Below are 27,259 nucleotides of genomic sequence, written 5' to 3'. Positions count from 1 at the left end.
CTTTATGACGGATTAGATTTATTTGAGCCCAAGTTTATACGGCTTGGTAAAACAGACCTTTTTAGGCGCAACAACCTGTAGAGAGATTTTTGCAAGTGTTCGGGTGATACAGCAGGCACTTCATCTCCCCAGGTGGGGTCCAGCGGGTAACACTCCCACTCGCTCAAGCTTCCAGCTGCCAGGAGGGCATCTCCTCTAACCTCCCCTTCTGTCCACAAGAGGCATTCAAGGTGCAGTTGGTAAGATAACCGGGCACCCTGCTGCTGCCGCCAGGGCAGGGCCCGCTGCGTGGGGCACTGGGTAAGGAAAATACTGAGAAAAACCTGGCAGTCTCAGTTAGACCCTTCCCAGGAGAAGGTGCTGCCCAGCTGAAAGTAGGAGAGAGGAGCTGCAAGGAGTAGGTGCTGGTCGGACTGACGGGAGCGCAGCTGGATGGCTTCGGGTCAGCTAATATTTAAAAATAAGTAGGATTTAAATAAACCAGCTAAGCAGATTAGTGTCAGCTGTTGCAGCTGCCTGTGCAGGCGTAATGGTAAAGCAGAAATACCTCTTGAGTAGTTTATGGCCTTGACCCTGTCTGGATGCACAATGCTACAGATAGGTCAGATTGAAAGGAAAAGTGAGTAACCTGCATCACGTACAGCTCACACTGACCATCATCAGGGTGCTAAGAGAACAGGCATTTGGTGAGATGCTGATGGTTACATAGCTGGTTGAAAATAAAAACAAATGAATAACCCCCCACCACTACACCATTTAGCTTGCGTTAGCCAATTTGCTTTCATGGAAATCATTCTAACCAAGGGAGAGAAAAATGTTATCCCGGCAGCTGGCACGCGGAGCCACAGCTACGGCTGGGGGTGTTGAAACTCTTCCATTTAAAAAGGTTCTTTCTCAGTTACCTATAATTGAAATTTTTCAGGCTGAAATTTTCCAGGCCTAATCATAGCCCAAGGGTAAAGTAAAAACATTTCATTGGTGGCTGCTGAGCGCTCAGCACTTCTGAAAATCGGGTCATTCATTCAGATGTCTTAATATATACTTAAGAGCTGATTTTAAACACCTCTTTTTGAGCACACTGACCTTCCAGTCAGTCTACTTCACCCACTCATCAATGTCTAATTTATGCCAATTTACCCAGCTCCCCTGGATTTGAAATGCAGTATCTTTCCGTTTATCCCTTCTCAATCATTTATGTCTTTAGGACACCGAGATTTTTCCATGGTGAGAACTACAGCTGGCCAAACAGGAATTATATATCCTGTATGTTTTACACGCAAGATACTTGCAGGCTTCTGGGTTGCACAAAGTGAGTTTTTAGGGCTCGGCTCTAGCCAAGGCATATACCTAATACAGTCTCTGACAACATAAACTCTCCAGCTGACTGAACCTGACTCCATTTCAGAGAATGTAGAAAAATAGTGACTTGCTTTAAATGGCACTCCCGCAGGAGCACAGACTTTGGTGAACACCTGGAAATAATTAATCGCTGCTTTATTTTTAAAATTAATTAGCATATGATTTAATTTAGTTGACCTTCAAATGAAAATTCAGTTCTTATGAGGTGCTAATGAATTAAAATCAGTGTATTGTGCACAGAAACTTTCCCGTGATTACATAATGGGGAGTTCATTCTTTATCTGTGCTAAATCCATTTCCTTTTAAAACTTTTCTGCCAGAAAGCCCCATCGTTAAGTCAGGTTAAACAATAATCAGTAGGACAGGTATATGAGAAGCAAAATGAAGAACACACGCTCTCTCACACATGCACTCGGTCCATTTAAAACGAGTTGGTAGTCCCAGCACAATCTTGTGTGGACAGGCATACCAGACTGAGCGCAGCCTGTCTGATATGTGTTTTATCTGCTGCATAAACATTAATGGCCTTAATCACTTTCTTCTGTCCTTCCACTCCATAAAGAGGAGCATCTCTAAGTTGAAATACACTGTGTATAAAGGATCTACTTCCATATGCACAGTAATGAAGCACTACGAAGGTGCTGCCGAGAGGTGTCAGCTCTCTCCTCAAGAGCTAATAGATATGCATGCGAGTTTTCAAGGGTAAAATTGCAACATTTCTTTGCTCTATTTCCAGACAGTGGAAAGAGAAGCTTGGCACAGGCTGTAGTAAGAGGACACCTCCACAGCATAACATCAAACATCTTGATATTCTTGTAATATGACTATTCTGCTTTGTTTCCTGAGGACAGGGCACTCGGGAAGTTCTGTCTGTTCAAAGGCCATATGTGAACTGTGCCCATGTGAATTTTTTTTCTGGACAGAATGTCTTATGAATGACAGGAAAGATAAGAGCACACAATAACGTGGGACGTGTAATCCCACAGTAGATTTTCATTTTTCACCAGAGCTCCTCAAAGCATGATTCGTGCACCGTTCAGCACATTCTATTATGAGCTGTACTTCCCTTTTCCCATCCTTCCCCTTGCGTTTAAATAAATAAATAAAAGGATAAAGAAGGCTCCAGTTAAGAAAAAATATTAGGACTTCATGATAGCAGAGATGCATGTGCTTCAAATGCCCCTTGGAAGAGAAGAAAATTAACACTTGAATAAACTCCCAACAAGTTAAAGTGCTCTCCTGACTAGGAACATGTTCCTGAAGAGCGTGAGTTCCTCTAGAGCGTGAATTGGTGTGAGACCTACAGTTTTCTGCCACGGACCCTACCAAAAAGTGTTGAGCCGTGCTACTGTGGGACTGGTAGAACCCTCTTTGTGACAGTCTGCCATTGGCAATATTCATTGAGAGCTATGATAAAAGTCAACACAGAAATCATCCTAACCAAGGGAGAGAAAAAATTTATCACTGTATCTGGCCTGCCAAGCCACAGTGTTCAGGCTGAGAGACAGCGAGATCCGTTTTGAGCAGCCGCACGTTTTAGAACAGAAAAGAAGCATTTCAGTGCGCTCACTATTTTCTGATCCCAGAAATATGTGGGGGAAAAAAAGGGAGTGGAAAACTTACTAGCTGATGCTAATCCACGTCAAAATACTCATTTCTGTGCACTGGCATTAGAGAGACTGCTGAACTGCCACAGCAGGCTTGGAAACCTCCTATTCTGAGTGGTTTGAACCATGCATTTTGGAAGTTTGTAGCCCAGACTTCTTCACCACAAATCTTTTTCCATGGTAATTAGATGAAAGGAATAGAAAAACATAATTTCTTTGAATGCTTTACATCCAGGTCATTTAGTTGAAGATAAACTACAGAAATTAGTATGTTCCAGAACTTGGCAGGTTTTAGCTGCGTTAACTCAGTGGGCAAACAATTTGAAGGCTGAAATTTATTTCAGGAGCAGCAGGTGTTTTCAGAAATGCCAGGATTTTGTAAAAGTGCCATTTCCCAAGCAGTAGCAAGTGTTTTGTAACACCGGTGTTCCATGTTAAACCAACACAACATCTGAAATCTGAAAAATTGAGAATATGCTAATGCAAATAAGGATTGAAACAATGGTCTGATGGATGAGGCAGTCTCGTTGTTCAAAACTCTTGGTTTTCCCTTAAACAACTAGCAATCTAATTCTGAAACAGGCTTTCCTCCCCTACATTCCTTCCTTTGTACTATGACTTTACACACAAAATATATGGAGGAGAGTCTGTCTCATTCCTTTTCCCCTACCGGATGCTTTCTGTTTTATTTTTGAGGAGAAGTAGGACATCCAAGTAAAATGACCTTTTGGGCTACTCAGGTCACCATCTCTTCTTCTGCCAGCCTCTTGAGAGAAGAGGAGAAAACATTATTCTCTTAGAATACTATAGGAAAAGCGAGAGGCATAACACAAAAACAGCTACTTTCCCGAGAAGAGGCAACTAATACAAAAGGTCAAAAAACTGGAGCATCAAAAACACACACAGAGATGGTCACTGAACAGCATATCAGAAGGAACGGGTGTCAGAGTCATGAGCAAGCACTCAAAGCACTAGCAAAACATTTGTATCTTTGGTAAAGACTGCAGACAACAAGAAATCCTAATCCAAAAACCCACTGTGGGCCCCACATTACACAGCATCAAAAAGCACATCCAATGGGTGATCACATAAATACAGTATACATAAAAAGGCCAAGTGTCAGTGAGAAAAGAGTGATGAGTGACAGGTAATTGCCAGCTATGGCTGGGGCTGAATCTATCAGTATTCCTGCCTTAAACTAGCCTTGCCATGACCTTAATCTGTGAAGATATCAATAGCAAAAGCCAGTACTCTGGCAAGGGTTTGAGGGCTTTTTTTCCACACAGTACCAATCAATCAGTTGAGAGAGCACTTAAATCAACCTGTGCAAGGCTTTGAACTCATAATCAGGTAAGTATGTGGGCTCTCTAGCATGTTCTTTTGGAACAAAAGGGCAAGATCTCACACCCCATCACACTTATCTAGAAAAATGAGAAGAGAGTTAAGCAGTGACACTGAATTAAACATTCAATCTTTTAAAATAAATAAGTTAATGGATGTTAATAATTATGTTATCTCAGTAAAATGCATTAAATTTTTCTATTAGGCTTTCTTGAAGGCTGTACTGATGGACTGCATTTATTATAGATAGCACAACTCCTGTTTTGAATTACCAGTAGCGAACATTTTATAAATCACCCAGGCTTTTTCCTGACACCCCCCTTTCACCACCCCCCAAATGCCAGAAACCATAGAGCGGCACAAGCAATTAATAGCATGATATCATAATAGTATCAAAAACGGTAGGTCTGTGCACTGGTTCCTATCTGTAAACCAACAACTCCACAGGAAAAATCTCAGCTTGAAACATTTAAATTAGATCATCTCTCTTTCTTGTTTCCTAAACTCCCTGTCATTTGGCCCTGTGACACTTTCAAATATTTATCACAAACTAAATGATCTGAGTGCCCAGCACAGTCTGCACAAGATAAACATTACCTTCTCCCTCTCAATTATGACTTCAACTCCTTCTGTCTCCTCTTGATGTGTTTATAGCTATTGTGTTTTTCTTTCTCCCCATCAGGAGAGCACTGAATAGGGAGCTAACACAGCTGAGATAGATGTGCACGCTTAACTTTACGCGTGTGAGTCGTCATGGCGAGCCCAAGCTTCAGGCTAATTTCTGACATGTCATGTATGATACTGCAGCATTACCTCCGTAACAAGGGGACTTAGGAATTCATGGCATCTCTCCTACCAGCACAACAGCTGGTGCCAAGTAGTTTTATTACAAAGACTTTTGTAAATCAAAATCCAAGCATTTACCTATTTCTGTATGGTTTAACTGTGATTTTAGCAATTTTCAGACAAAGAAAAATACAGCTTTATGAAATGTCCTCTTGGGATTGGATATTTTGCAATGTAATTTACAATCTGTACCTTTATCCTCACACGGCTCTGTGGCTTCTGATGATGATAGGCTGGCTACAGCTGAAGGTTTCGTCTCATCTATAAGAACCAAGGAAATGAAAGAGACGTTATTCATTAGAAGGCAAAATGATGAACCGGTTTACTGAAAAAAAAAAAAAAAAAAAAAAAAAGGCATTACACCTTATCTGAGGCACGATACTATACTTGAATTTGATTTTCTGGGCTTCCATCCATTCACATTGTATTCACTGGCCATTACTGGTCTGATTGTCTTCCCTAAGCCAGGGGTAAACTTACATTACAGTACTGCCAGTTCAAGTCCATATTTCAATTTCCCATAATAGAGAGACAGGAACAGCTATCAATTTCATGAATAGGCTGCTGTTGCTTTTTGCTTTGAGATTCCTTTTTTCATTTAATCCATCTATTTTGAGAAAAAAACAATTAAGCCATTCTTTAACTTTAATCATGTCCTTGAATCCCATTGGAATCAAAATGATTAAATGCAAACGCTTTCCTGAAAACAGAAGCTTTCCTGAATCAGGCCCAAAATTTACCAAGTCCCTGAAAATCTGTGGTGCATAGATGTTGAATGTCAAAGCACACTGCTAAAACCATGATCTTTAATAGATTAAATTAGTAATTAGTACCTGAATTTAACAGACTTTTTTCTCCTTCACTGTTGCTTTTTCTGGGCATTTTTTTTTGTAATCTAAAACCTTTGGAAACCTGCTTTCATTTTTATTCTTTCTTTTCTTTCACTAGACTTGCCTCTGGTGATTCTGACCCTCTCCTACACCCCACAATATAGTCATTGAGTATTTTTAACAAGCTTGAAACAAGAGCTCTGAACCACCTGCCATTTTGTTTTCCACATCTTAACTGTGAAGTTCACTGATGATAGGATAGAGGGCAGATTATTAAAAAAAACAGCAATGTAATATCTGAAATATTTTAGGCCAGACTTTGTATGCTATAACTGGCTTTTTCATGTACTATGTAATAAGAACATATAAATCTTTATGTAATGGACTGGCTAAGACTACAGTTTCTATTTTTTTTTCTCCAACATTTTCTTTTACGATATTAAAGTAATGATTTGTGATTTGTCACACTCAGATGAAGGTTATGCCTTTTAGTTCAGCAAACACAAATAAGAACTTGAACATTTGAAGAGATTGCTCCTTACAATTATCTTTCATGGTGTTTAGAACTGTTTTAGCCATACAACCACGTATCTTAGAATATCAGGTCATTTCCTACCGCCATTGAAGGGAACACAAGCAGCAATCCTAGAAATTCCTGATGATGTTTTGTCTCCCCAGTTGAGGAATGTGGAAAGTGGCAGCAATTCATCAGCTGAACATTACTCACTTGAGGTAATTGTTCACCTCTCTGTTCTTATCAGTAGGTGAACCAGTAGCGATAAATGTTAAGTCAAATAATTTTTTTCTGTAACGCTGTGTGCTTGTGTCTGAGGAGGTGATTCATGTGTAGGAACAACGCTGTCTTTAGGCGAGTTCCTGCAATATGACATTTTCTGGATCTGGGACTTAAAAAGTCTCGATCCTTTCTTTGACACTCTTCATGAGAGTAACAAAACATGACTACCAATATGAGATAGCACAAGAGCATACACGATATCTCTGATAAACCAGGTCTGACAGCTACTAACATAACAAGTCATAATGACAGTTTTGGAAAAGAAAGAAAAAAAAAGGAAAAAAAAACCACAATGCATTTAACACACCTCCAGCAGCAAAGTAATAATTAAGAGACGTGCATTCCCCTCACTTCTCTGGGGAAAAATGAAACGTATCACAATCACTCCAGCTGTTTTGCAAATCAAAACACCAAGGAAATATACATACCATCAGAGTCAATATAGTTGACAAGTACAATGGGCTATATTTGGCATCTATAGACAGTAACATAACTGAGTTTAACAGGAATCTCTGCAGCTGGAGTAATCCTGAGCTAGGAGCCAAGCATTATGTGGTACAGTTAAAAGCTCTGCATTGCTTGAGCAAAGAGATCACCCTGCCTAGCAAGAGATTAAAGCAGACCCTGGATTCAGACAGGTCAACTCCTTCCACACTTCTGCCCAACCAGCATAACGGTAAAAATCCAGGAAAGGAAACATCCTTCAGCGTGTACAAAATACCCCAGTATGTTTATCCTGGGGAGGATAAAGGGCCCCAGACCAAAGCTAGAGTGCTGTGTGACTGTGTCCTCACCTCACACTGCGTGCCACGCGTGGGGATGTAAAGAAGCAGAGATGAAGGCAACACAAAATACAGAGGGACTTCAAGTACTTGAGGCCACCAGCATCAGCTGCTAACACACGGTTGCAGAAGACTGCCCAGGGGAGCGCAGGGAGAAATGCTGTGCTACCACACACATGGTGCTCACCATGTGGGACAAACAAGGGGCCCCGTCAAATGAGCTCCTCTTCTGGAAAGAGCTGAGATATAGTATGCAAAACAGATCAGACAAGGCTCCAGGCTTCCTATTTTTTTCTGCTGCATTTACTGGCTGGCCTTCTTCAGCTCAGTTTTCCACATATTTATAACAATCTTTAAGTCTGATTAAAAAGATCTCTCTCTATAAAAATCTTTCATGTGAATTAAGGTAGCATCCTGCACTACTATGAGAAAAAAATAACCAGGAAACATATTGTATTGCAGGTAATGCTAGGAAAAGAAATCCTAGGAAAGAAGGGTATTTACAGGCATTTTGATTGCTACATCAGCTCTGTTGATAACTGCTTAATTCTTAAGTCTTTTGCATTGAACAGAGTTGGGCATGATGGAAAATATAACTAGAAATGGAAAAAAATATAGAAAAACATCTATTGCAAACATGGAGTGACATTGCATTTTAAAATACTGAACTTGCTACGTTGTAATATGTAATTTATAATCATGCCATCTGCAAAATCCACTGCTCGTGAACTCTGGCATTTGTTCACAGTATATGTAATGTCTTTCTGTATGGATTTAAATCTTCATAACCCCAGAGACTTGTGTAGACTATTTATTGAAACCTGAAAACTTCAGAATTATGGTTCTCCGTACAGAAAGACTGTTTCCACCTTTCCCAAGTTTCTTCCCTGCCCCATCCTCCTTCCCCTCCTTCTCCCCTGTCCCCCCCCTTTTTATATTGTATGCAGAGTGCTACTCTGGTGTAGACAGAGTAGTAGAAATATTTCTCTCTAGTTAGAGGATCAGGTAGAGGTAGTCCGCTTTAAAGAGGGAATGTGGGGCTGGTAGGTTAAGGATTCCTGCATTGCAATTCATTTGTTCATAATGAATGGAGTTGTGGTCCATAACTGCATGAGCTCAGAGCTAATCTAGTGAAAATCTACAAGTGTGTTCCCTCAGTAGCATTTGACGAGGATTATTGTTCCAGGGTGGATAAAACCTCAAAGTCCTTTAAGAAACTGTGCACTAACCTGCTTCTCGGCTCGGGCCCTCAGTATCTTCCATGTTTTGCTTCTCCTCTGTGCTGTTACCACCTATCGAGAAAATCACACAACAATTAGTTATGATGCATCTGTTTATTGATAACAGTAGCAGCAATATTAATTGTCACCAATGCAGCTCAAACTGCTCATTTACAGCAAGGCCCTGTGATAAAAGGGAAGAGAGGAAAAGGTAAACTGAACAAATGGCAAGCATAACCAGCTACATTTGAAAGCGTCACATTTCCAGCTGGGGAAGAGAGGTTAGATTAAAGATTTTTACCTTAGTAGGCACATGAGAAATATCTGTACACAAAATAAACGTATCTTTCCCTAAACACTGTCTGCAATGGATAAAATTGTTGCTTGATCTTATTCTATTTATTTTCTAAAGATTTTTTTTTCTAGGATTATTTTCCTCCAGTAACATTTCCACAAGAGCCTTGAAGTGGCTGTGCTTCAGATTGCAGAACCTACTTTAATAGCTATGGAAGGTAAGAGGAGGAGAGGGAGAATTGCCTGAATTTTATTTTAAAGCAAAAGGCTCAATGCCACTTAACATAAAGTATCAAAATGCATCACAAATGACTGCAAAGGAGAGGGCAAAATAAACCACAGTGAGATTGCTAGGATTTAATGCATTTTCCCCCTTTTTACATTCACATTCATTCCCAATTTTCTCCGCTACTTTGCTTTCGCATTCATTATCCATTTTCCTCCCTCCAGCACCCTTTCTGAAGGCAGGTACCAAACAGTGAATTACCACAGAGAAAAGTAATACCCTGGGGGAAGCCAGACTATGGACACCAGACCAAGCTCTCTTAACCTTCGCTTGGCCCGCTCAGAAACGTATTGGGAAATGTGTACTTTCAGTGATGGAGAACACTCTTTTAGCTTCATAACAACACTAGAGGCTGCCGTGCAGCAGCCTGGATCAGATGCGATGGCTGTGCTCCCTCTCTTCCAGCATGGCGAGAAAGACGGCGAGGAGCAGCTGACTACCAGCCCTAATGAGGCATTTGAAAAACTGACTGCTGAGCATATACGCTGGGAGAAAGGAAATTCATTCCCGGGCCTGTAAATGGCTTGATAATGATACGCATATTTTTTGCTGTGATCTTTTCTGGCTCCTGGGTTTTTCTGATTACAGCTTCTCTAAAGCAACACGGTTGAAGTTCTTCGCGCTGCCACCTTGCTTTTACTTAACACATGGTGTCTGTTGAAGAGAACAGCAGCAGCCCAAATGCAATTAGGTGGATGGAAGTAAAACAGAGAAAGTGTTTTTCAGAAGCAAGCGTGCATCTCCTGGTTGCACGCTGCACTCGGCTAAGATTTAGAGGCTGAGGTATGATGCTCGCCCTCCCTCCAGCAGGCAATACATCTCGGCATCCAGCAGATGGGACTCGTGGAGAAGCATTTCCTGGCCGGCCCTGCACAGAGCTGCTCTCAGAAGAGATGGAGCGAGAGTTTCACACCCCGCCTGCGACCAGCGAGGCAGGCAGGGAGCAGCTGATGGCCATGGCTCGGGCCTCCTGCCCGCCTGGTAGCTCTCCGCCCTGGCTTTAACCAGCCTTAACAGATGACTAGAGATTGTCGTTTCTTACGACACTAGTGGGCTCTAACCTGTAAAAAATTGCATTACATGGATGACCAAAAGGGCTTGATAAAACCAGCTGGGCTTTTCGCCCCCACTCCCTTTAAATCATTCTGCCAGTCCACGCACCATACTGCACGCAAATTAGAAAGTTAGTCCTGCTAGAAGGCAAACTCTTCTCTCCCCCTGCCCCTTCTCTTTTAAAACACAGCTCTGGGACTTTGCAAGCTTTGCAGCAGACAATTAATAAAAAAGGAAAAAAATCCTCTATGTCACCAGGCTGTGTTTCAGAGGGATAAAGTCGTCTAGCTGGAGAGCTGTGGAAAGGAACAGTACGTTCGAGACAATACTGTAACGCAATAGCACAGTGACACTTGAAAAATCTTTACCATTAAGTCAGATCAAAAGAGAATATTGCATCACCGTTAAACAAGCAGTGCCAAAACAGAAAGGATTTCATTATGGCCAAGTGCAACATGTTTCGCTTCGCACAGAAGAACTTCATATTCAGAAAAAGCAGGTCAGGCAAAAACAGTAGCTACCAATACATCACTGAAAATCATCTCAGCAATTACCTTACTGCATTCACAATGCAAAGCCACAACTCTAGATGATACTTGTTGCTACATCCATTATAATAAGCATGACTATAACCATGAGTTATTTGGCTAAAATACATTATTTAAGGGATTCGTTCATATTTATTTCGAGGGACTACACCTTTTTTTTAAAGTCACTTTCCCATACCCAGCTTACGCCTCAAAAGAAAGCTTAACAGATCACCTCCTTCACCAGATTATCGGACAGTGCACATATTCATCAGTACATTTTGTCCATCCTAAGGCTATTATTTCACTAGGGGTTCACTGTTTAAAACTGGAATAATGGAATGGTAATTACAGCACTGTATATTGGATTCTTAACACGTTTTCCATGTAACACTTCATTTTGTTCCTCTCGAAATAAAAATGTAGAAGACTTTAAGCAGAAGTTTCACCTCTTGTACTCTGACCCAGTCTAACAGACTGACTGGACTAGGACATGAGAATTAATCTTGATCAGCATACGGAAAGTACATGTTGTGCCTGCAAAGCGACTTTGCTAGAATTAGAGAAAGGGAAACACTAAAAAATTAAGAGCGGGCAAGTGATCCTGAAGGCAGTGACTCGCAGAGCAAAGGGTTAAGCTCTGCTTGGCCTGGAGAACCTCTTCATCTCAGGAGAAAGGGAGGAAGCAGAGTAAGAACAGACTGGTAAGAAAGCCAACTGTTGGCTGGAAAAGTGGCTAATCCCAAAGCATTTGACAAACAGTTTTTCCCATTTTTTTTTTTTAATTCTCTTCTAATGAACCTCTCGCTGAGTGTCTTCTACTGTAGAGGCTTTCTGTAATTATTGCTCTCCATTGGAACTGGGTGCCGAGAAAATGGGAAGGCTTTAAGTAGCACAAGCTCAAGGCAAAGAACTGAAAATATATTTTAGAAGAGAAGCAAGCCCGTTTTTCACCATATTTTTATTCACCCCTGCTCTCCTTTTCTCCAGGCAGGAAAGCCAGGCCCTGTGCATTTCCCTTGAGTCTTCCCCCTGACATTATTAATACTAAAGATGTCTTTTCTTACTGGATGGCTTCTATAGTGTCTGCCATCCTTCTTTTTCCACTACTGCAGCAACTGGTGATTGCATTTCCTTTAGGTGAAAACTGTCCTCGCAATATCTGCTTTTTCATTATACTGGTAATTGAACAGCAATCTGTCACTCACTCCAAAGGAGATGGAAAAAGTGGTGAATGACATGTCGTGTCATTTTAGGCCAGCAAATGTAAATGATTTTGAGCCACATCAAAAGACAAATGGGAACATCTGTTTCTGTTCCCCAGCATGGCAGTCAGATGAAAAAACAGGACTTTGAGAATTACAGTAGCTTGATACAAACAAAATAAGCACATCAGACACTAAAATATCTACTCCTGGCCATGTATATTCCTTTCCTGTGCCAAGCTCACTACTGCACAGTAGGAGCTTGCTCTCCCCTCTTGGCCTTTTTCTTTGGGACCAGCAAGGAAATTCTCCCCAAATGATATATACCCTCATTTATATTTGGTAGCAAACAGGCTAAGCAGCAATCAATCAGCACACTCAGCAAGCTGGCAAAGCAGGCAGCACTTCTAACTAAGCTACAAAACCGGATACTCTGCGAGCGTCTGCCCACTTTATGTTAAGGAGAGGTATTTAGCATGCACAGTGATATGCCAGCTGCAGGAGCAGCCCCAAAACGAAGCAGATGATATGACAAATAATAAGCCGGCAGTCAGATGGGAGAGGGCTGAGACAAGAACCCTGTGAATGTCCAGGGGACAAGCTCTCAGCAGCAGCACCAGAGCAGGTTTTAGTATTCTTCCCATTTGCTCTGCCAGAGCCCGGAGGCGCATGGCTTTTTACATCTTTCACTGCTCTTGCGACAAACATGGCAAGTCAAAAATATTAATAGTCTGCTGGCCTCTTGGCTCTTCCCATTTCAGAGCTGAATGAGTGCCAGATTCTCATACACCTACTCTTCAGCAGTCCCTTTCTTCATAACTAGTCAGAGACGTTTTTAGAGCTAAGGCTACAGTCAATGTCTCAAGAACTGGTGCAAAAAGACGTTCTCCAGAAGAAAACAGAATTGCAGATAACATGCTTTTAGTCAAAGGAAGAATTTCTGCCTAACCAGTCTACTTCCAACCTTCCAACACAGAAGTTATTAATAATAAACTTATTTTCACTACGCAGAAAATAGTACACTATCAGTCACAGAGCATCTACAGTCAGAGTAAGGCTCTTTCAGACTACCTCCTCCTTCTTAGAGAAGGAATAAATGATACAGAGGGCCAACGCCTGAGGGTCGTATCTTGCTTGTCCTTCCCAGATGTCTGCATCGTAACCCTGAGCACCGGCTTTGACCCTGTGACATCCTCGCATGGCTCCTGCTATCCCAGGAGCATCCCCGGTTCCCCTGGGGGCAACCAACCATGCAAATCTCCCACGGTCAGGCTGGCAAATCTCTCCCAAAGTGAGGCCACGCTTCTGTGACAAATGCAAACTGGGATCTGGCAGATAAGAGATGCCACAGTTTTGATTTGTCCTTTTCACAGCACAAAAATATTGCCACAACAATCATACTAATGATGTGAAGGTTCTTCTAGGATAACAGGGAAACTAATTAATGAGAAAATTAAAAATACAGACCCCAATCTTACAGCTGTTACGTTCTAGGCACATGAGCAGATCTGCTGACTTCAGTGAAACTCCTAATATACGAAAAGAAAGCACACACAGATCTGTATGTACACTCAAGATCATACAGCCTGCAACCATTTTAAGGCTGTTCCAATGGCAAAATGATATCAGACATAAAACAAAAAGCAGATACACACAAAGGCCATTATTGTAGAACCACACATGCATTAAAATGAATCATTAGGGTGGTGGCCTGAGGTTACTGAACATTTTCAGTTTGCATTTTAATTTATTTTAATTAAATTATGATTTAGGTCATTTTTAATCACTACTTGCACATAACCCCTGTAGGGTAAATTTTAGGAGGGGTAGTAAAGAATTATCTGCAGTAATTGTTTAATGGAGTTATGAGACTTATTCCCCCCTTGCCGTTTCAACAATGTTCCTCACTGCAGACATGGACCTGAATGCTCTGCTATCAATGCACTGAGCCTTGCGAAGCTGTCAGCCTAATAAATAACAGGTTTTCATTTTCATGCGGCATTTTGTCAAGAATTGTTGGGGAGTGTGGGAAAAGAATGAGAAAACTGCAGCTCATGAGGATTATCTCAGAGGTTAAAAATAACACCATTATATTTCACTGTTTAACATCCTGAGAAATATAGGAGCCTAATCTAAAGCCCACCAAAGTCGCTAGGCGTGTTCCCCTTCCCTCTCTCCTCTGTGGATCACAAGGCAAGCAACTCAGCATCACTCTTTCTTTACTGGCTAGGGAAGAACCAGGGGACAATGTGTGGGCCAACAGCGACAGCACCAAGTGAGGTGCTTAGAAGACAACAGCACTCAGATGTGTCCCAACCCTCTTCATCTGTAACGTTGCTGGGAATGTTGTGCTAGGCTGGTTTCTCAATGGATGTAATTCTTCTGCGTGACACATACCGTGATTCCGATTTTGCAATGCAGGTGCCTGGCAAGAGACATCTAAAATTTCACTGCCAGAGATGCTGATCATCGCTATTTCTGACAACCCGCAACTGTGTCTGTTCAAAACAGATGAAAGCAGACATCTCCTGGAAGCCTGAGCTCTCCAAAACAACCAGAATATGGACGTCATGCCCTAGACATCATAAACAGTCCATACAGAGGACAAAGATACAATTTGCACTTTGATGCAAAAAACACACAGAGTGCTGTGCAAGTGTTCCTATTCATATATTGTTATAGGGGAGAAAATTGGACAGAAACTGCTCATGTGATTTGAAGCGTGCTGAAGAGCAGCAAGCAGAGGCAGAGCTAAGAGCAGAAGGGAGGAGTCCTGACTCCCACTCCTACGGGCAGTTCTATTTACCAGAAAGAAAAAGAAAGGGACCCCATATGCGAAGGTGCATGATATGATCATAAATTTTTCATTACTATGTCAATTTACTACCTGTTCATACTTTCTCGGTGTGCCTAAGAGACTAGGTAACCAAGCACCACAGGTAAAGTGAAACATAAAAGCTCTCTCTCTCTTTTTTTTTTTTTTTTTTTTTTTTTTTTTGCATACAGTTCCTGATATCATGCAGTGCAGCAATGTAACAAAGTGAAGAAATTGTCAGGGAAAACATACAGGAGATCAAGCTTGCTAAAACATCATAAAACACGAACCAAAACAAGCGCATTACCATTCTGCCTTAACCTTTCAGAATTAAGGGACTAACTCTGTCTTCTGTGCTGGACCCGAACGATCACAATGCTTTACTGTTATTCACTTAACGGTTAGAAATGAGAAAGGAGTTCGGTGACAGATGAGTCCCCTGCAGGTATGTCGGTTTGTCACTGCGTATAATTCTTCTTTGACAACATCGCATTAGTCAGTTTACTAACCTAGTATTTTGCACCTTAGCTCATCTCAGGAGAAAGAAAATCTGCTCTGATGCATGTAGTGTGAAAACAGGAATTGCAACTGTTTGCCTGGTACAGTTTACATACACATTCAGCTGGCTGCTAAAAGAAACCCGAGCATGTAAATGGTTGAGGCAAGACCGCGTGTCGCCGACGGAGGCCAAAATGAGCTGTGTTTTCCAAGCTACCTTATGTGACCACTGCACAGCAATTTAATGAAAGAGTAGTAGCCACTTCAGCAATGAAAAGAATCTTCTAAGAGGGGATTGCTCGGAGAGCAAATACGAATAAAAATACAGATAACGTCCTGTTTTTTCCCAGGTTAAGTGGAAAGTGATCACCTGATACTCCGAGAGCTGTAATCAGTCAAGACAGATGGTAGACTTCAAAACAAGAGTGAAAAAAGAAGCTATCAACCAAAGTGGATAGGGGTTAATAGCATCACTTTAAATATAACCAATCTACATTAAGGTGAAACATTTTACAGACATGTTTGATACACATGCTTCCCAGGGAATTTCAGCTGTAGTACTTTATCTTAATTTAAATTTTTATTTAAGGATTTAGTTTGGTGGTAAAAAAGAACGCAGTAACTTCTAAGCTACTTTAATAAGAAGTAGCACTTTTAAGGCTGAACATGAGCATGTGGTTTTGAAGCATAATTATGTGTCTAGATGTTAATTTCTGGTATATCACGAGTGGAGCAGAAATTTATTGAAGAATATTACTGCCCTGTAGGATGCAAGGAAAAAATGTAGCTACAATTTCTCAAATGATAAAAGAATTGCCTGCTATAAATCAAGTAACATTTTCAAACTTAATCAGAAGTCGACTCCTGTTAATATTAATCCATACCTTAAAGAGACAGACAATCAGGTCTGAGTAGTGTTAGAAAGACCATAGGAAAGATGCTTTGAACATTGTTGTGCAGACCTAAGACACCACAGCTGTTGCACATGCCTCCCCAGCATCAGGGAAGGAGCACAAGCCCCAGCACTGCTGGCTTTTGTCAGTGTGTACGATATATCCCCCACTCCATGAAGCAAGGCAGTGAGCAGCAAAGCTGCAAAAATCATGGTATAGAAAGGAGAAGCAAGAAGGGGAAGCCTTACACGAATGTCACAAGTATGGGATTAAGCTGTAAAATAAACTTTATTTTCTAGTCCCAAGACTATGCTTTTTTTTTTTTTTTTTTTTTTGTCACTGGACAAAAGCTTTCTTGGTGAAGGGATGAGGTGTGAGAATGTCTCCTCTCTCTTGGTGAGAATCCTACCTAATCGCCATGACCTGCTGAAGCTAGGAGTTGTTGAGATAAGATGCAACTCCATTTAGCCTCATTTGTAGCGTATACTCAAATCAGAAGACTGACATCTGTAGACGCAGCATGACTGTTTGGAGTGAGGCAGGAGCTTGCTAGTGAGCCCTGACTGCTGACGCTGCCAAACATTTCAGGTGTTTGATGCTGCCCTTGAAAGCTCTGAGGTTGGTAGTGCAATGACCCCCATCAGGCAACAGAATCATCTCTACCAACTATCCTAAAGGTGATTTGTGTTCATTTTGATCCTCCTGGCTTGGATTATCCATCAAACTGTCCTCCTTTCCAGCAGGAGATGAGAAAGCAGGCTAAGTTCATCCTAGATGAGCAACTCCAACAGACCAGCTCCTCACACATACTCTGGGCCTCAGCTGAGGTGATCATGCGAGACCAACAGGCTATCAATCTGTCAGAAAAATCCAGTACTTCGTCCTGGGAGGAGCTGAGGAGAAAAGCTCAAGACACTTTGCAGAACTCCACTTCTGTCTTCACATCCCTCTATGGAGAACAAGTAGGATCCTGACCTTGGAAAGGCACAGAAATGGCTTTTGCCACATGGATTGATTGGCTTTCTCCTGGAGGAGGAGAAAGATCAGGCATTTATGCTGCTGTTATTGGCTGTATTAGTCATCTTTGATACGATATTGATCACCTGCAGGCCACAGGGGAATAGATGAAGCAGCTCTTGGGCAGGCTCCATTTTATATCTCACTGAGAAATCCAGAAGGAAGGAAACGGCAAACAGCTATGCTTCTCCCAGCATCAAGAAAAACTACTACATACCCCTCACTGTTCAGCACACATACGAGGCCATTTGGGGAGATGAAGAGAAATAAGGAACATTTTAAAATTCATTAGATTGCTTTAAAAAGAGTTTGATTTTGCTTGGTAGGGATAAGTAGGATGAGAACATGTGACCTTTGGTATTCATGCTAGCTCACGGCTGCTGTGCTGCAATGAGCACTGCTTTGTTTATGTAATTACTTCATCCTTGCATTATGAAGCTATTGAAGACACACCAAGCTCGGCTTACTGCAAAAAATAATCTATTTTTCTAACCTCAGACTTGCTTGGAATTGCTTGGTCAATGAATGCACCTAACCAAGGGAAAGGCAAAATCATCACTGGCTGATTTTACCCATCCTGCAGGACTCAGGGAAAATAAATAAATAAATAAATAAATTACACTGCATGTTTGCACATGTAAAACCTGGAATACTGCAGGGAACCTGGCAGTAAAGAAAGTTTCTCTGTGTATCCAGCCTATCCACTTCTCCAAACACAACAACTGACAGGAGAATCTGCTATGCAGTTCACATTTGCTTTTCGCTATCAACGGTCTGAATGCAGAGAACAATATATCTAATAGCATAATAACAGACACCATTAATACTTTAGAGGTTCAGTATAAAATTGCTTTCATTAGCATGTCAAGTGTTTATTTTAGCTTACTGCAAAACAAGCTCCTTACATACAGCCACTTATTAGACTTTCCTTGATTGCGGAGAGGGTAGTAATGAAGGAGCCTACTTTCCGCGATCTTCTGTGGAGACTTTTACACGCACTGAAAAGATATTGCTCCATTACCTCCAGCCAATGAACCAGCTTGGCGTGCCGTAGAAAATATTACTGCAGAAATATTACTGAACCTGGTGGAATAGTTTTTACAAGCTGCCACGAGGGCACATGTCTCAGGGTGGCGGGAGGCTGCTAAAACAGCAAGCTGTGCTCACATTGTCTGTCTAAAAGGGCACTGACAGCTACGTAGAGGAAAAAAAAATCTGGTGCTTTCTTTGTCTCAGTGTATATTTGCTAAATATTTTATATCTAGTCATGGCACCAAGGGGAAAATATAAGTGTGTTTGGACTAGCTTTTATTGCTAAAAGCTACTTATTTTATTTTTTCTTTATTTTTTCAAAAAAAAAAAAAAGAAAAAAAAAGCTTTGGGTACATAAAGCATGTTAACTACTTAAAGGTTAAAACACTCTGAACACAAAGCACCACGAGGAAAATTCACCAAAGTTCACCTCAGACAGAGTTTGGCTTTCGCGTGTTTTATCTGAGACCGCTTACATGCATTAGGTACCCAGAAACCTTCCAAAAAAAAAAAAAAAAAAAAAAGCACTTCCTTAGAAGTGAAGCCAAACTCCTACCTATCTAAATAAAATCATTCAGACATGCAGTCATGCGGTCCTGGTTCATGTCATGTATTCACAGTTTTCATAATTGTCAAAGCTGCACGTTAGCATTACGTTCAATTAGACAAAACCAACAGCTAATAATTAGAACAACAGAAACTAAGTCCTATTCTCAGACAAATGTGTGCAAATCCCATTTACTTAAATGGAAATGACTCACAGGTGTGCTGCATTAGACTCTGGCCACTCTGCAACTTTATAGGAATTCAGTGTCTGGAGCCTAGCTGTGTGATTCCTCTTCAAAACAGAGACAGATAATTCCACCGACATCTGATCCAGGTCCCCCCACCACCACCTCCCCCCCAGAAAACGCTTTAATTACTTTTTTTTTTTCCCAACACAACAACTGAAGACTAAATTGAGACTTTTAGTCCTGAACATTATAGGCCTGATTTCTGCCTAAGGAGGAAAGGACTCCGTCACCTGCTAGATTAAATTCTGCAGCAGTGATTATGTGTTACAGGCCTCAACTCTGCATCAGCAAAATCTACTCTGCAGCATCAAATTCAAGGAGTTCAGGCATTTTACAGCTTGAGGGTAATGCAATCATTCTATGGCCATGCTATTTACTTCACTCTTCCGACGTATTTGTTTGTATTCCACAAAGTGAACTGTAGGTCACCAGGAAAACATTGACAGGAATAGTAAACTAGGGGACTGAATTTAGTAAACCACAGAAATAGTTAGTGGAACATCAGTTCTTTTTCCAATGGAAAGAAAAGCTTACAGCTTTTTTCCCCCCTCCTCCTCCTCCTTTTTCTTTTCTTTTCTTTTCCTTTTTTTTTTTTTTTTTTTAAGACACTGGTACAACGAAAGTTTTTAGTAGCACTCTCTCTATATATATATATAAAATAATTATTGTTTCCCCTATTTATGAGTATGGAAAATGACACCATGATCCCACACCCCATTTAGCCTACATACAAATCGATGTGTGGTTTGTCATCACGGAATTCTCTAATCCAAACATAAAATTGGTATTTTAATTTCAGATGGGTTTAGCGCAGCATGAAAGCAAGCATGAAAGAAGACCAGTCAGGATGAGATTTCTTGGGTCCCCCCACACCTTCCAGGCGATGACAGCTATTACTTTAAGTACTTGCCATTAACAACCAGTCACAATGTTAGTGACAGGATGTTACTAGCAGTTACTTAAAGTGATAGATGTTAACATTTTTCTGCTCTTTATGACTCACACTATACCCCAGTCAGAATATTTTAGGAGCTGAAACCACAGCACTAGGTCAAAATGATGAAGAACATGGAGCCACCGGTTGAGGTGCAGAATGAGATGTGTCAATTTAGGAACATTAGGTCAAAAAGAATCCATGATAAGGAACTGTCATGGATTAAAGATTAAGGTTCATCCTTTTAAGTGTTCCACCTAAGGGGAATTCTGCAGCATTTGGGCCTTTTGCTCTTCCACACATAGAACAGTAACGTCAAACTCTGCACTCCGAAAATTAGTCTTTGATGTTAACGTCTTTTAGCAACTCTCCCAATGAGATACATATTAGAAAAGATACCTTGATCCAATTTTAGAGTAACACAGACTGCATTTGCCTCTGTACACATGGACTAGCTGCCCTGTGAAGACTGGAGGGCAGAAAAGCACTCTTTCCAGAGCACTGTAGGCGTAACGTTATGCATCTGTGACTTCTGACCATGGAAGGATGTAATGCACTGCATAGATTTGAAGCCATAAACACTATAAGTGGATTGGAAAGGGATACAGCAAAATTTTCTTGTAGAGAAGGAAAGCAAGAATTATATTGTTCCGTGTATTGCTGTGGCTAGTTGATTTACCTGAGCAGCTTAAGCAACCAGAGTGACCCAAGCACTGAACAACATGCAATCATTTTCTATTATTACTTACATAAAATCAGAACAGTTTAGAGATAAAAACAGCAACAATTTCCTGTTTTATATCAACGATAATCAGTAAAAATACCATTTGTAATTCTGAATCTACCCTGAGATGAAATACACTTCAGAAGAATTAGTGTCATGATCTAGGTGAAAAGGAACTTTCCAAGTGTGTGCAAATAACATTCTTAAATAAAAGTATTCCAGTTCTTTCATAAGAACTCAGGATAAACTTTTCCCCCAAATATAAAATTGATTAATAGCTCTGAAAGCTGTCAGACCACCTACCTTCAGCATTGTCTTGCATGTCCTCAGGCTGCTCTGCTTTGCACTTAGTGGGAGATGGAAGCTGGCCTTTTTGTTCCAAACCTTTATAACATTAAAAATAAATAAATAAATAAATATTACATGTATGATTTGGAAACTGTGGTATTGTATCAAATTTTACTATGCATGACGCAACTGTGAGTACATTTTACCTCAGCACTCTGTTCAGTGCCTGATGCCTATCTTTCTATTATGAAAATTAATTACTGCATCATCTTCTATAAAAGGATCGTAATAGCTATCTTTCAGCTTTGACTGGACTTTCCCTAACTTTCACACACAGCAGTGAAGAAAGCTCATGCTAGAATAGAATAGAATAAATAAATTTAAAAAAATAATTTGTAGTTTTTAAAGTAATATACATTATACTGCATTTTGGAGCTGAGGAGAAATAATCTGAATGAAGTGATTTTTCCCTCTCAGTTCAATTTTCCATTCAGTGTTATAACATGGCAACAAATGAATATTGACTGAAATTAGTAATGAAATGAGAGGTAGGGAAGCAAGTCTGACAGTGAAGTAAAGTTAAGGAAATGAAAGTTTTATGAAACAGAAATGTTCAGTTTGGAGAAAAAAAAAAAAAAAAATTAAAATAAACCAAAAATCTTTCCAACCTGTGTTAGCCAGAAAGCAACAGGAAGACAGAGGAAAAGGAAATCCTTCTAAGCAGAAGAGTAACTGAAGCCAGTGATGTTTAAGATTTTCTGTATTTGTAGAGATTGAAGTTCACAGTATTTATAATTAGTTGGTTATATTCTAAATATTATGAGGTTTTCTACAGCATTTTCAGAATATCTTGTCATCTTCACATAAGCACCAAATCACATCACTGCTTGCTTGCTAAGACAGACTTCAAGGCATAAACTGGTTGCACAGAAAGTCTGTTAGCACAGAAAGGGGGCCAACCTGGAAACTAATCATAAAAAGTATTTGTAAATTAAGACGTTTAATGAAAACAAGCTCACTAATTAGAACATTCTTCAGTGTTACTTAACCAAAGCCTGGACTGAAAGAAGAGAATGGCAGACAATTAAAACTCAATTCCTTACATATATTGAATCTATTCAGCAGAGATGGGAAAATGACTTTCTGCCACTTGACTTTCCATCAGACCTCCCAGTTCCTTATGGTCAACTGAGGGCTTGGGTGAAGGAAAAGCCTAAAGAAAATGTATTTTTGGTTTTTGCTGGAAAGAAATGAATGCATGTAACCAGGAAACTTAGGAAAGCATATGACCTTGCTTGATCTAGCCCTATTGCCACGCTGCGATAAAGTATTATCTCAAACTAATTACCTCATTAGCAACTCGGAAAAAAAAAATTTACATGTGCATTATAAATTGCTTCATGTTGGGAATCCTCCCATCTCTTCTGCTGTCATACATACTCCATGCAATAACCTACGCCGTATGTCACTGGGTTTGTAACAAGCCCTCGGCAATCAGATGCCCAGTTTCTCATAGAGGAATTGGCTCTGCTAACAGCTGAGCCTTCAGTAACCTTCTCCTGACCTCCCACAACTACACACACACAGAACGGAAGTGCTAAAGGTTTCCAAACACAAGGTATGAAAGAAATGAGGAAATGGAACTTGCACTTGCAAAGGGAAGATTGTGCTCTTTTGAGAGACAAAAAGGGAGCAAATCATTGGCTCCATATGGAACCCAGGAAACATTCACTGGTTATTCTACTGTGCCTAAGTCCTAAAAGAGCTGCCACGGATTTAGAAGCCAGTAAGAGTTTACAAGAAGTCACAGCTAAAAATGTCAACAAAAATGGAGATTTACATGTGAACAATTGCATTCAATTTCACTTGCTTCATTTTAGGGAATGAATAGTAAATTTCAGCCCCCAAAGTCCAAACTGAATACTGTCAAACTTGTCAAAATACTGTAAAAATTGCTTCCAGCACAGAATTTCTGTATCATTGTAGAATTCTATATAGCTCAAAGCACGAAGGGCCCTTAGTGATCAGTAAATAAGTGATGTGCTGTAAAGCTTTGAGGTTTGGCTTGCTATCAGGAAGTAGACCTGTCCTGGTAGCACTAAACATAGGACCACGACGTTCATGTCATCACCTTGGTTCATCTGAATTTGAGATTCAAATACAATATTTTGAGGGAAACAAGAGTTTTTAAGTACTAACCAAGTACTAAGATCAATTTCTAGGCTGCTGAGAATGCAGAAGTAACCACAAGAAATACTGCGGGGGAAAAAGAAAGGCAAAAATACATGAAATACACACTTGGTCAACACTTTTAAAGGGGTTACTCAAGAGCAATAGTAACATTCAACAAGAACTTCCATACAAAAGAGAGATCCTGAAAATAACCAGGCTTTTAAAGATTTGTTCCCTGCCAACACTCTCTCGTTCCTTTAAAAAATAACTTGAATATTTATAATGGACCACATTGATGTATGGACTCTTTGGTTCTAATGCCGTTCTGCACTACCTGCTATTTTCCCTTTTTTGGTTGGCAATGATTTACATCAGGGGACTGAATCAATAGCAGTGTTTCAATCAACACTCACCCCTGTGATGATGAATTTTATCATCTCACCAATCTGTGAGACTTCCTCCAAGCTCCCAAGTCAAATGTCAATCAAGCTTAAGTGCAAGTGTCCAGCCAGGTCTTTCAAGAGTATCTGAACACATTAGATAGTACAACCAACATCTTAATTGACAGCACAAAGACGGAGAAGGAGGAGGCTGATATTCAGAGAAGTCAGAGCTGTTACTATCTCAAAAGAAATGGTCTTTCTGCATTCTATAGAGGATCTTAAAATGCTCACAAAAGGATGTAGAGGCACTATCCCAGGAGAATAAGATTTCAATCACAATTTCACTGCTTTTTACCAGTTTTCTGTCATTTCAGAGACAGAAAAGGATTTGTGCAAGATTCAAAATAATGGCTTTTTGTTATGATTAAAACACCAAGTCTTAACCCTTTCTGCTGTACAATAGTATCCCTGTCTTCGCCCATGAGCTGAGTACCTCAAACTCTTTGTCTGCTTGCAAATTTCTGTTTAAAAACAGAACACCTAGATAAGTGTCTGAACTGATCATATTCAAAGTTTTTCTGAGCACGAACATCTGTACAAAAGGTGTTCTGAGATCTAACACTAGTAGAAATTATTCTTCCTTATAGGCTAATACAGAGGGTCAACAAACCACTTAGATCTGACAGTGTCTCTCCAAATAAGCTATTTCCAAAATCCCTCACAGCTTCCAAATCTTACCGTGTGCAAATGTTTGCTATTTTCCTCTCAGTAAAAGAGAAAGTCTCCTCCAACAAAAATGTGTCCAAGTTTAAGACTGCGTACACAGTGGAGTGTACAAGGAAATACTGTATTTATACAGCATTGTTTAGAATTGTGCTTCTCTTGTTAGTGCCAGTGAGATCCTTTGGCCTGCCATCCTATAGCTGGCTGCAGTTTCTGAAGTAACGAATAGGTGGTTAGGTAGGACACTTGGGACAGAAATGGCATAACCAGCAGGACATTTCTTATAAACAACTATTAGATGGGAAACAAGAGACAGTAGCGTGGCAACATTCACACACAGGGGGCCAAAAGGCCTTGGTCCCCCTGTGGGGAGTGAAGCCAAACAGGCTGGGGAGAACATAGCTTCAGAACTGAAACACTTTATTATTTTTTATTTTTTTTTTAATAATGGTAGGAGATTTAACTTATGTCCATGCATAATAATGTAGTATTATTCCATATCTGGACTATACTTCTCATAATAGCACACGGTTCTATAATTTCCAGGTGCAATCACTGCAATTGCGCACAAAATTATGGCAGTATTAGGACTTATTTTGCATGCTTCTATGCGTGGATATGTGAAGCTATGGGTATAAAAGCTAAGTCCTTCAGAAGTTAAAGTTGAGAATAATCTTCCCTTAATGGGGCTGAAAACATTAAGCATCATGACTCTGTAGCATTAAAAACTTGAAGTTAAAGGCAGACAAGACCATTAGGTCACCTGGTCTTTTTCTTTACTTTTGTAGGGTATCATTCATAAAGGAAAGCTGAGATGTAGAACTGCACAAGTCCATACCTGCTATTACCATATCTGCCCTTTTGCCTCAAGCCATTCTAACAGCAAGCCATATGAAATATGATAATATCAAAGCTCATTGAATTAAATGGTGCAGTTAAGCTAGCAGCTGCTACAAGAAACAGCATCCAAAATAACAAACCAGTGGGTTAAAATACTTTAAGTTAAATGCCGTTAAAAGGGTGGTCTTGAGTATATATACTTAATAAGACTAGGCTATTTGTATTTTCAAATGTTTTTCTTTTTCTAGTATTTCCAATATATGCAGTGACGTTATGTGATTAACTCACTAAAATGATCATTCTTGTCTGTTTGATTGTATAACATTAACACAGATATTAACGGACATTACCTGGCAGACATGCAATTAAGATATTTCCTTATTTATTTTGAAGAGAAATCATAGAAAGAATGGTCTTTGTGCAAGTAATGAGGTATTTGTACTTTAGGGTGGTAGAAACACAAGACAGAGATTACTTTCATAATGTGTACATCACTCAGTAAGATACACATTTGGTCATTTGTTATTCCTTACTCCTGGCTAATTCTTTAGCCAGTCCCAAGGCCTAAATCAGTGAGTACTGAAACCAATGGGCATATTCCCACCGACTTCGGCTGACACCAGACCAGCATCAGCTTTTTTTCCCCTATAACGCTTGCCACCAGGTTTTAATTAGGACTGATTCTGTAATACCCATGTCATTCTTCTAGATTCTTCAAACTGAAATCGGTACAAATACAGAGAACCTACGTCTCATTTGAGTCCCTGTGCTTCTCTGTGTTTTCTCTTGGCCAGATATTGGCCCCTCAGAAACAACTAGCCAACGACATGTTGTAGACACATGGATTTAGGAAAAACTTAGCACACATGAATCTCTGCCAAAGGTCATATATGTGTGTAGCCTGAAGCATGTGCTCTCCATGAATCCAACAGTTGCTTTTTCTTTTTTTCTTCTCTTTTCTTTGGTCTCTTTTCCCTCTTTAAAACAAAACAAAAACAAACAACAACAACAACAAAAAAAACACACACCACAGGAATTGGAGAAATAACCCAAAAGCAGATTGGATATGGACAGCTCAACAAAACAGGGTCATCAATATTGGTGCTAACTGCTGATTCCATCTGCTGGAGTCATGACCCATGAAGTCAAGTGGAATGAAGAATGATTATTCAATTATTATCTTGAAGAGGTGACTAGATGTTGATACTCTATTTTTCCCTCAAAACGGTTAAAAGTAAATCTCTTCCAAACTGATAACTATTTGAACATAAAACAAAAACTCTTCTCAGTGCAGAAATTTTGTATGCATTTATAACTCCTGCAAATGCGTTTTACAATCACTAAAAAGTGCGTACACAGATAAGTCAAAATGACAGAACTCCTAACTACTGGAGTCACTATGCAGAATGTATTTCTCTTTGGCCATGTAGCTCTTGATTGCTGACAATCAACGCACTGACTCCCAAAATATTTCCAAATCAGAATGAAAGGACCAAGTACACACTGTTGAAGTTCACAGCATCCTACAAGTAAACCTGTGGAAGAAGTTGTGATCTCATCTGCCTCATATACGCAAAAAGGCAGATATGTCGGGGAATATCTTCCTCAAAAGATATAATTCAATGATTATTTCCCAGAGCAGCTATGCAGCTTCACCTAAATTAATGAAGCTGTGAAGGATACAAGGCAAGAAAGAAAAGACTGGCTATTAAGTGGAAATATACTTCCTTTTAATTCTAATTTTAAATGCTTTAAAAATGTAATTTGCATAATCTCCATAAAAGCAACAAGACAAAAAATGCAAAATAAGTGGACTTAAAAAAGCATACATGCCACGATAACTGTAAAAAATGAAACTGGAAACATTAGATGAATACTGCAAATTCTACTGTAGGGTAATCTTTGGCAAATGTTTGTTGTATAATGACAGTCTTCATTTTTCTTCTTTTATGTATATATGTACAACTATATTAATCACACTAATTGTATTAAAATCTCTG

The 27,259-nt window shown here is 40.0% G+C and overlaps 1 protein-coding gene across 1 annotated transcript in view; it reads right to left on the bottom strand.

Moving 5' to 3' along the window:
- The window catches only part of MACROD2 (mono-ADP ribosylhydrolase 2), an 852,361-nt gene that overhangs the window by 40,342 nt on the left and 784,760 nt on the right, over nucleotides 1–27,259 (bottom strand). The window contains exons 11-13 of the mRNA XM_082757433.1: nucleotides 21,157–21,237; nucleotides 8,791–8,853; nucleotides 5,346–5,414 (exon numbers count right to left, since the gene is read on the bottom strand). Coding sequence (XP_082613559.1) covers nucleotides 5,346–5,414; nucleotides 8,791–8,853; nucleotides 21,157–21,237 — 213 coding nt within the window. The remainder of the gene's footprint in view (nucleotides 1–5,345; nucleotides 5,415–8,790; nucleotides 8,854–21,156; nucleotides 21,238–27,259) is intronic.

This window comes from Aythya marila, assembly GCF_965140915.1.
Source record: "Aythya marila genome assembly, chromosome: 3".
Classification (NCBI taxonomy): Eukaryota; Metazoa; Chordata; class Aves; order Anseriformes; family Anatidae; genus Aythya; species Aythya marila.
Note: the sequence above shows the minus strand (reverse complement) of the source record. Positions and strands in the feature narration are given on the sequence as shown.